Source organism: Poromitra crassiceps, assembly GCF_964638095.1.
Source record: "Poromitra crassiceps genome assembly, chromosome: 4".
In the NCBI taxonomy this organism is placed as follows: domain Eukaryota; kingdom Metazoa; phylum Chordata; class Actinopteri; order Beryciformes; family Melamphaidae; genus Poromitra; species Poromitra crassiceps.
In genome coordinates this window covers 41,394,163-41,405,195 of record NC_139626.1, presented here as the reverse complement: position 1 = coordinate 41,405,195, position 11,033 = coordinate 41,394,163, and the positions used below count along the sequence as shown (strand labels likewise).

General features: G+C 46.4%; 1 protein-coding gene across 2 annotated transcripts in view; it reads right to left on the bottom strand.

Annotated features, from left to right (window-relative positions):
- Positions 1 to 631: 631 nt before the first annotated feature.
- The window catches only part of zcchc7 (zinc finger, CCHC domain containing 7), an 88,498-nt gene continuing 78,096 nt past the window's right edge, over positions 632 to 11,033 (bottom strand). For both annotated transcript variants that reach the window (XM_083634492.1, XM_083634493.1), the window contains exons 8-10: positions 3,738 to 3,830; positions 3,339 to 3,456; positions 632 to 2,022 (exon numbers count right to left, since the gene is read on the bottom strand). In XM_083634492.1, coding sequence (XP_083490618.1) covers positions 1,415 to 2,022; positions 3,339 to 3,456; positions 3,738 to 3,830 — 819 coding nt within the window. In that variant the 3' untranslated portion in view covers positions 632 to 1,414. The remainder of the gene's footprint in view (positions 2,023 to 3,338; positions 3,457 to 3,737; positions 3,831 to 11,033) is intronic.

Below are 11,033 nucleotides of genomic sequence, written 5' to 3'. Positions count from 1 at the left end.
CCCAAACAAAACTAGCCAGAGCAAGGCATTACAATAAAATATGAGTTGTTATATTTAAACAATATTTAAATCCCTGTGCATTTTTGGCTACAGCCACTGCGAGATTCAGTGAACCCCCTGAACCAACGCAAACTTTGCCCATGGCCATGTAGGTACCTGGTCCCAAGATGAGTCACAAAGAAAAAGGACAGTTAGTGACTGGAACCAAATTATCTTTAATATTATCTACATGAATCATACAGGAGAGATTGCAATGTGAACCACTAATAAAAAGTTAAAAGTAATTAAATAAACCAGTGCTAATGTGGTGAGTGACTAATAGCATGTCGGATGCAAACTAAATTTTTCCAAGGGAGAGTGCAGGTATATCCTTCATGTTACAGTGCCAACTACTTAGAATCTGTAAAACTGGATTGAAATTAACAATAAAGCAAAATAGAAGTTTAAAACATAACACTGTTACAGCTGCAAAATAGTTGATGCATGTTATCCAAATAAATTAGTAAGGCGACAATCTTCATATCTGCATAAAGCGTAAATAAGAGGTATTTATGTATATTTATAATGTATATGGTTTACAGATGAGCAAGTGTTGTAGGGAAAAAAGCCATTCATTCTTAAAAAAAAAAGAATAATAAAAAAATCTTTAAATTATGCCGTCTGGTTTTTTTTATAACCCACCTACAGAACACAAGCATAGCCATTGTCAACAAACTGTACAGTAATTAAAACAGCTGGGTCAGTGCATCTTTTGAACTCAAATTACAACAGTGTTTAAACCACAGAAATCAACCAACACCCAATATCAGTTAGTCTAGCTCACCAGAACATGCACAGATGTTAATGGGGCAGTTATAGAATGATGACAAAATATGACTATAGACACCCTTTTTGGTCACCATGACTTTGTCAGAAATTTATTGTAACCACTGCAGGATGATACAAGTACATTTTCTGCTGTCTCTTTGCCCATTATGGAAGACTAGCGCTGACAGTATTTATCCTATTGCATAACCTAGAATGTTTACCACTGTGGAAATTACGTAGTGTCTTAGAAATAATGTTGGAACTGACTGCATGAATTCTCTCGCCCTGGTTCTTGTACTTTGCTGCCCATTCCTACACATCTCGACAGTAACCTATGCAAATGTGAAGTGATGCCATGGTTTGAGTACAGGGGGGGGGGGTTTGTCTTACTTCCCACAGTGGCCACAGGGTGGCGCTGTGAGGGTCGGTTCAGAGCACAGTGTGAAACACCATCAACCCTCCCATCCTCTCTAAAACCACTCTGCTCCTGAGAGTAGCCTACACGTGACAGCACTGATCATCATTCACACACAAATACTGATCATGCACAAAGGATCCCGAGGAAGATGCGTCTGAACCACACGACCGCACGTCAGACAAAGCTGTGTTATCTGCTGCGCTTCCTCTGTTTAATGTTGAACAGGTTCTCATCGGTGGGGTACATCTCTGTGGCGGCCCTTTTGGCAGCCTTCCTCGCCCTCCATCCGGCTCGACGGTTCTTCTTCTTGTCCTCACCGGGTACAACGTGGAACAGGCGGTCCGGCTTGCGCTTCCCGGGCGCCTGAGTTGGACCCGGAGGGACTTTCTTCTTCTCGTTTCCCTTATTCTGCTTTTTCTTCCCCTTTGTCTCTTCTTTGCTCCTCCCCCCTCTGGGAAAATCATCCGCCTCGTCGAAAAGCGGTTTGGCCGGCCTTGCCGGGCCTCTCGAGGGCGGCACGTCTCTCTTGGGTTGCCACGGTCTGGCTGAGGAGCTGCTTCCCTGCTGTTTGTGCCGGTCGGCCTTATTGGTTCTGGGCCTCGCGGCGGCCCAGTGTTGGTCTTCGCTAAAGCGTATGTGCTTGGGGCTGGGTGTGTGGTTCTTAGGAGTTTGGTGAGGTTTATTATGGTTAGGCTGGTGGTGGCTGGTGTGATGGTTGGTTTTCTGTCTCTTCTTTGGTGGTCCTGGGGTGAGAGGGGTCTGGATGTTGGTGGAGAGATAGCCAGTTTCCTTCAGTTCTGGAAAAACACAAGGGTTTGAATTACTCATTTGATCTCTACACTTTCATGCAGTTCTCACCACGGCAAGACTGGCCCAGATGGGACTTCACTGCGAAGGATCTAACAGGACAGAAGAGCCTGGAGCTTCATGCCATCCACCTTGAACGCAGAATATTAAAGACGCTGTAAGATGACAGCCCATAGAGAAGTAATCGTTAAAGTCACAATGAAATGAAAACTACCTTTTTAACACTTGTGAGATCATTTTCCATGTCATAATGTAGATCTACTTAACACATCCCCCGCCAGAGTTTCAAAGGAAAAGTCGCCAGCCACCGCCAGGGTTTCTGATCATTTTCACTAATCTTCCAAGACCCACAGAATATTTTCTTCTATGACTATGTAAACACCAAATATCTCAAAAGACAGAAGAAAGCCTCGACTTTCATTAAAAAAAGGTTTGTTTCTGCCTTCCTCCGTTCTTTAGTTATCGACACTTTTGAATGTAGGCCGTTTTCAGCAAAAACGCCCGTCTGTCCCAGAAAGCAGAGAAAAATGCATTTTTGAGAACGGACGTGCGGGTCACACTCTCGTCTTGCCGGGGGGCGGGTGCTTCCTGGTGCTTGATGTCTGGGGGCATATTTGACAGCTGAAATTTGCATCTACTTGACAGGAGAAGTGATTTGTGTACGTTTACCAGCGCGTCTGGTGAAAAAAATCCTTCGGCTTTGAGTGACTGTCACGAGTCCATGTGACAGCGCGTCGAGCCCACGAAAAAAAGCCGCTCGTTGCAGCGCTTTAAGGCCCCCGGCTGGAGGTGGTTTATGGAGCTTCCTCCTGAAGAGAGATTGTTGCTTTTCTCCACTTGCTGGTTTTGTGGGACAATACCCATTTCTTCTAGGCAACTTTGTGAAGTGAAGTAGCACTTCATAAGGTGGCCAAGAGCGCCATCTATCTACCACATGCCGGCGAAAAGACGGATTGACGTGATATCACGTCAATGGCGGGGAAAGTGTTAACAATCCATGCAAAAAAGTGTATTTTGTTTCTATAGACGGTTTCCCCGGGATTGTGTTGCTAGGGAACAGTTTGGAACCTAGCTTAATGTCCCGTGAGTTATTGCACTATTAGCAAACACCCCAACAGGAAGTAAGCTGGGAGGGATTTAGAATGTTGATGTTGCCGAGTTGAAACCGCCTATCAAAATACTGTTACTTTCTGTTCTGGTACCTCATTATGCTTGAACAACCCCCCCCCCCCCTCTCTCTTGTCATAAAGCTGCCTCTCTCCCCCACATGGACACCCAAGTCACACATATTATGTGTGTGACCTACCTTTAACCTTCAACCTTGTCCTGTATTCTCTGCGCTTGATGTCCTCCTTAACATCATAATGGTTGATGAATGGGGTGCTGGGATACGTTCCATTGAACATCCTACGCTGGGTACACTCCTGTGTGTGGATGCAGGAGACACACAAAACAAAACACATCATCAGACACAGGATAAAAACACATCCACAGATCACTGCAGCCAGTTTATGCTATGAGGATGAGAGGAAAACCACAACAACCCAGCTAACTGTATCTTGGGAACAATTTCGCCCATTTTCCACCTTAAATGGTGCCCGCCGACGTCTTCGATCATCAAGCTGGGATTTAGTTTGGTCTATCTAATGGCTGCAACTAAAGAGAGGCAGGATGACACAGAAACAGGAGAAGGAGAGCGACTCACATAGCCGAAGTGTCCTTTTCTGGAGCAGTTGTAGCAGTAGGCAGGCGTTCTCCTCTGCTCTCCTTCCTGCTTTTCAGGAGGACCTGCCTTCGTCTGAGGAGAAGAGAACATTAAAAAAAGGGAGGTTAGAAAAAACAATCTTGTTGCTAGGAAATAGGGTTTGTACAGCTATTTAAAGAGTAAAATTCAGGCACTTTCGAGGTACCTAACCCGTTTCCAGACTCTCAAAGTCCTTACCATCACATCTAAAGTGTTACTGTAAATGCAATTATGAAAAATCAAGTTGACAGTATAGAGCTGAACAGTGACATGACGTCTCTTGCCCCGGGAAGAGAGTTTTCGAAGAAGTCTGGCTCAGCAAATGACATCGATAAGTGTACCTGACTCACCCAGACACATAAACAAGCGGACGTGCAGAAAAGAGCTAAGGAAAGGGGGGCCCGTGATAAAGGATGTGGGGCCCATCTATACCAGAACAATAATGCAAGTTTAATCAGAGTAATGGCTGGCAGTGTCCTAGCTATTTTCCTATAAAAGAGAAAAGCAGAGTAGTCAAAGTATATCTGGTTTAGGCCAGGCCGACCATAACTGAAACTTCATGTTACAGAATTTGTTCATACAATACACTGAGTATATAAAAATAAGAAAACTAGGTAAATGCAAATACATGTTAATAAATGTATCAAAAGTGTTAATGTATAAAAGTATAAATGTATAAGAATAAGCAAATGTGTTAAATGTATTAAATGTAAAGAACAAAATGGAAGAGATTTAATTTTGCCATTACACATACCCACAGCAATCAGTGTATATTGTCACTTGGTTTATTTTCCCACCCATAGTAACTTTGATTGTATGTTTTGATCATGATTCTGATCAAAAGCCACAACAACATCAGTCAATCAATATATTTTTTTTAACCAGGTAAACCTCTCATTGAGATTAAAATCTCTCTTTCCAATTACATCCACCAAGTAAGGGCAATTAAATTGACCAAGAGTACTATGTTCTCGATCCTTTAAGACAACATGACATTGCTTTTGTTATTAAATCCGCCATTATCTTCTAAGGACGCTGGATACAATGAAACAGCAGTTCAGCCTCCCAGTCCCCCTCTTCTCTTCCACCATTCCCATGCTTTCTATTGGTTCGGGTTGGTGTCTATTATATGGTGAATATGGCTGCTGATATAAAGCAGTGATTACTCTATAGTTAGCGGCCTGTAATGACCCTGTATGATAAGTAAGAGTCGCTGTGTGTGTGTGCGCGTGTGCGTGTGTATGTGTGTGTGTGTGTGTGTGTGTGTGTGCGTGTGTGTGCGTTGGACACAGGGTCCTGTCCCCTATGGGCCAGTGTTCTGAAAGCCTTGCACGCTCCAGCGCCCACAGCAAATATACACTGATAAAGAGAGAGAGCGAGAGACAGGCACAGTGCATTTACTGCTAATGTTAGACTCCCCCCTCCTCTCTCTCTCTCATCCCCGATTCCACGATTACAAATGACTTTCTCCCCACATCATTTTTTAAATATAGCTTCGCTAACCTCCCCGCCCTTTCCTTCTCCGCTGGCATCCCGCTTCCCTCTCTCCTCCATACACACCGCTCCAACCCCTCTGTTCACACCCCTCTCCATGTACACCCTCCAACCCCTCTGTACACACCCCTCCTCCAACCCCTCACTCCATACACCCCCAACCCCTCTCTCTTCCATACACACCCCTCCAACCCCTCACTCCTCCACCAACCCCTCTCCTCTGTACACACCCCTCCAACCCCTCTTCCATACACACCCCCCCAACCCCTCTCCTCCGTACACACCCCTCCAACCCCTCTCTCCATACACACCCCTCCAACCCCTCTTCCATACACACCCCCCCAACCCCTCTCCTCCGTACACACCCCTCCAACCCCTCTCTCCATACACACCCCTCCACCAACACCTCTCTCCTCCGTACACACCCCTCTTCCATACACACCCCTCCAACCCCTCTCTCTCCATACACACCTCTCCAACCCCTCTCTCTCCATACACACCTCTCCAACCCCTCTCTCTCCATACACACCTCTCCAACCCCTCTCTCTCCATACACACCTCTCCAACCCCTCTCTCTCCATACACACCTCTCCAACCCCTCTCTCTCCATACACACCTCTCCAACCCCTCTCTCTCCATACACACCTCTCCAACCCCTCTCTCTCCATACACACCTCTCCAACCCCTCTCTCTCCATACACACCTCTCCAACCCCTCTCTCTCCATACACACCCCTCCAACCCCTCTCTCCTCCGTACACACCCCTCCAACAACCCCTCTCTCTCCATACACACCTCTCCAACCCCTCTCTCTCCATACACACCCCTCCAACCCCTCTCTCCTCCGTACACACCCCTCCAACAACCCCTCTCTCTCCATACACACCTCTCCAACCCCTCTCTCTCCATACACACCCCTCCAACCCCTCTCTCCTCCGTACACACCCCTCCAACAACCCCTCTCTCCTCCGTACACACCCCTCCAACAACCCCTCTCTCCTCCGTACACACCCCTCCAACAACCCCTCTCTCCTCCGTACACACCCATCCAACCCCTCTCTCCTCCGTACACACCCCTCCAACAACCCCTCTCTCGTCCATACACACCCCGCCAACCCCTCACACGTTTTTTTCTCTCTCCTCCCTTCCTCTCTCTTTTCCGCTTGAGTAGTTTTGCGGCAGAAAGGATGAATGCTATTACAGCGTCGCGTCATTATCGGGTCAGAGCCGGCCCGGGCCAATCTCCATCACAAAGGCCAGGAGATCACAGACCTCGCTCTCGCTCTCTCTCTCTCACGCACACACACACACACACATGCACACGCACACGCACACACACCCTAAGGAGATCACAGTCCCTGTCTCGAGCCCCCCGACCTCCACCCTTCCTGCCCCTCTTCCCATTCATCTCTCATGTAAATTGGCTGTAGGTCTCTCTCTCTCTCTCTCCCTCTCTCTCTCCTCCCTCCCTGACCTTGGACACCCCTTATCTCGCCCTACTCTGATCCAGTAGACCCAATGAATGAAAGCAAGAAAAGAAAAAAAACAGAAGATATGAAATCCCCTCCTATTCTCCCATCAACCTGTGATAGTCGTCTGAAACCTGGTTTGTGCGTCTGTGTGCGTCTGTGTGCGTCTGTGTGTGTGTGTGTGTGTGTGTGTGTGTGAGAGAGAGAGAGAGAGAGAGGGGGGGGGGGGTGTCTGGCTGCCTTATACAATATTAATTAACTGGATGAACCTTCATCCCTCTTTTATTTGCTCTTTCTATTTTTCCATTGGGCATCTCCTATCAGGGCCATCTAAATAGCTAAAGGGGTGTGAGGCTGAGGGGTGATAGCAGTTGGGGCGTCTCTCTCTCTCTCTCTGTCTGTCATTGTCGGGGGTCTGGAGAGAAGGGCGACGAGGCCCGGAGAGTTTGACTCTAATGAAACTGAAGTCAATACCACACCGGTTTACACAGGTCTGGAGACACCCATGATAACACACACACACAGACTTTGAGTAGACTAAAGGCCATGGCACACCAATCAAACATTCTCAAACAAACACCAACAAACACCAACAGACAATTGTCTGTGAATGTTGGCAGATGTTGGAGATTGTTTGAAAGCATGGCACACCGACCAAACATATTCAGCACAACAGTCCCAAACATGTAAAAAAGAAACACCAGAAAAATAGAAACTGCACTGTGTTACAGCACATAGAAGATGGCTCAGACTGACAAAGTTAGTTATACATCTGTCGAGTAATACAATGATACACCCAGTTTATTTATTTTGTAGCGACAGATGGCATTAAACGCCACACTCACGTGACGCTTCTTGAGAGAGAGGTGAGGGAACGTGCATATTTCTGCAGACTTTATCGAGGGACCATGAAGGCGTCATGTGACAGGCAACGCTAGTTGAAGCCTGGACCTGGAGGTCCTGCTGATGGCAGCTGCAACAGTGTTTTCTCTGCTATCAACCTGGTTAATCTCGCTATATTCTTCATCACAGCGGGTCATTACCCACTGTGCACTTAATCGTGCACTAGTTCTGCATAAGCACCTGCAGCTCTCTCCTTATTTTACTGACGTTCTCAGTGATCACACGGCTGTTTACATGTGTTTCTGAACGGCTAGCTAGTTATTAGCATAGCTCGTTGTTAGCCGTCATGGATGTTCTCTCTCTCCCTCATTATGTAACCTTGCTGCGCAAAACATTACTTTGCGGGAGTGCATGGGAGAAGTCTCCCGCTAGTGTTGTTGATGCCCAGTGTGATGGCACATGGTTGGCAGAGAAACGTATGTTTGCTGCGTCGCGTGTAACGTTAATTTAGAGGAGGCTCTGCTCTGCCTCTGACCAAACTGACCAGACAACCGCATGCGGCGCGCATGCGTGAGCTCCGTTTCCATGGATACGCGACTGAAAACATGGGAAGTTACAGACAACAGCGAACAGCGAACAACGCCGGATTGAACAAGTCGAATCCTGGCAAACATGACAGAACATCGCCGAACACGAACAGACAAGGACAGACAGCTATGGCACACCAAACGAACATTTGTCTTTGTTCGTGTTTGTTCGTGTTTGTTTGTGTTTGTTTGAGAATGTTCGTTTGGTGTGCCATGGGCTTAAAGGCCATGGCACACCAATCAAACATTCTCAAACAAACACCAACAAACACCAACAGACAATTGTCTGTGAATGTTGGCAGATGTTGGAGATTGTTTGAAAGCATGGCACACCGACCAAACATATTCAGCACAACAGTCCCAAACATGTAAAAAAGAAACACCAGAAAAATAGAAACTGCACTGTGTTACAGCACATAGAAGATGGCTCAGACTGACAAAGTTAGTTATACATCTGTCGAGTAATACAATGATACACCCAGTTTATTTATTTTGTAGCGACAGATGGCCATAAACGCCACACTCACGTGACGCTTCTTGAGAGAGAGGTGAGGTAACTGCATCTTTCTGCAGACTTTATCGAGGGACCTTGAAGGCGTCATGTGACAGGCAACGCTAGTTAAAGCCTGGAGGTCCTGCTGATGGCCGCTGCAACAGTGTTTTCTCTGCTATCAACCTGGTTAATCTCGCTATATTCTTCACCACAGCGGGTCATTACCCACTGTGCACTTAATCGTGCACTAGTTCTGCATAAGCACCTGCAGCTCTCTCCTTATTTTACTGACGTTCTCAGTGATCACACGGCTGTTTACATGTGTTTCTGAACGGCTAGCTAGTTATTAGCATAGCTCGCTGTTAGCCGTCATGGATGTTCTCTCTCTCCCCTCATTATGTAACCTTGCTGCGCATAACATTACTTATTTGCGGGAGTGCATGGGAGAAGTCTCCCGCTAGTGTTGTTGATGCCCAGTGTGATGGCACATGGTTGGCAGAGAAACGTATGTTTGCTGCGTCGCGTGTAACGTTAATTTAGAGGCTCTGCCTCTGACCGGCTCCGTTTCCATGGATACGCGACTGAAAACATGGGAAGTTACCAGACAACAGCGAACAGCGAACAACGCCGGATTGAACAAGTCGAATCCTGGCAAACATGACAGAACATCGCCGAACACGAACAGACAAGGACAGACAGCTATGGCACACCAAACGAACATTTGTCTTTGTTCGTGTTTGTTCGTGTTTGTTTGTGTTTGTTTGAGAATGTTCGTTTGGTGTGCCATGGGCTTAAGCGTTAAATCGTTAAAATGTACGTTTACTTGTTTGTAAAAGCCAGAGTTTTAATGTTTAAAGTCCCTGGAAACCAGAAATATTTCTTTATTATTTAGCATTTTGAGTTCATCACATCACAGGACCCTATGTTAATAAGCCACCAGCCAAATTTGAACGATGATGAACGTCGCAAAGTATATAAATTTAGGTTTGACAGTCTGGCAAAACTCATGAGAAAATCATTATTTTTTAGAGTGTATTTCTCCCGCGGACTGTGTGGGCGTGTCCCATCTGCAGCAGGTTTTGAGAGAGAGAGAGCGCGAGACAGAGGGGGGAGGGAAACGGAGAAAGAGATCAAGTTACACAGCACTTGCGAATGTGTGTGTGTGTGTGTGTGTGTGTGTGTGTGTGAGAGAGCCACCAGCCTGTGTGTCTCTCGCTCTCTCTCACTAGTCCAGAGAGAGAGAGAGAGAGAGAGAGAGAGAGAGAGAGAGAGAAGCACATGGCCTGAAACCCGACACCTTGCTAATCTCACAAGCATAGCGCTTGGCAGACGGCACACAGAGTGAGAGGGAGACGGACAGCGAGGGAGCGCTGTCACTGGGGGCAAAGAACGGACTTGCCATAGGTGGGTGCGGATTGCGCGCGTGTACAAAGGTTATATAGAGCTTATGACGTCATAAGCTCCTGCGTTTTAGCACCTCGCGCACTGCTGTCTTCAATGAGGAAGTACTTTGTAGAATCTTGAAGAAAAGTGGCGATTTTAAGGCTTTGGGTTGAAAGTAATGTATAATAATTTCGGAGGCACAAAATTACTAACATAAGACCCTAAATAACATAGTTAGAACGTTTTTGTGGATTTTGGTTTCCAGGGACTTTAAATTGTGATCACAGTGGAGAGCAAACTAAGGCTACGTTCACACAGCAAACCTTAGTGCTTGAATCTGATTTGTTGCTCACATCTGATTTTTTGTGTGGCTGTTCACCATTGATAGTATTATTAATTAATACACAGGACAAGATGTTACTATCCCTTGTGCCAAAATCCGAGGAAAAACACATTTAGAAGCCCAATCCAGAATAAAACAAGCTAACAGGCTAACAAACTAATAAACAAGACACAAATCACCAGTTACCTACCCTAGCCAACAGCAGTATGAAGCATGTCATTGGGGTTTTCAAGTGGGCACCTTCCTTCACCGACGTTTCGTTAAGTTAGGCCCACGACACCTCAAGAAGGCTTAACGGTGTAATCCAGCGTCCTGGAAACACCCCCCTCCATGCTACCACCGCACAACTGCATATTACCTCACTATCTAAGCCTAGCTATCCAGGTCGGTTCGGTATGACATTCCTGACTACACCACCACTGTCAATGATTCAGCCCTGTTGATGCGGACCGTTAATCATGACCAACAACAAACAATCCCTAACTACACCACCACTGTCAATGATTCAGCCCTGTTGATGCGGACCGTTAATCATGACCAACAACAAACAATCCCTAACTACACCACCACCGTCAATGATTCAGCCCTGTTGATGCGGACCGTTAATCATGACCAACAACAAACAATCAATCTGACCTTAGCGAGC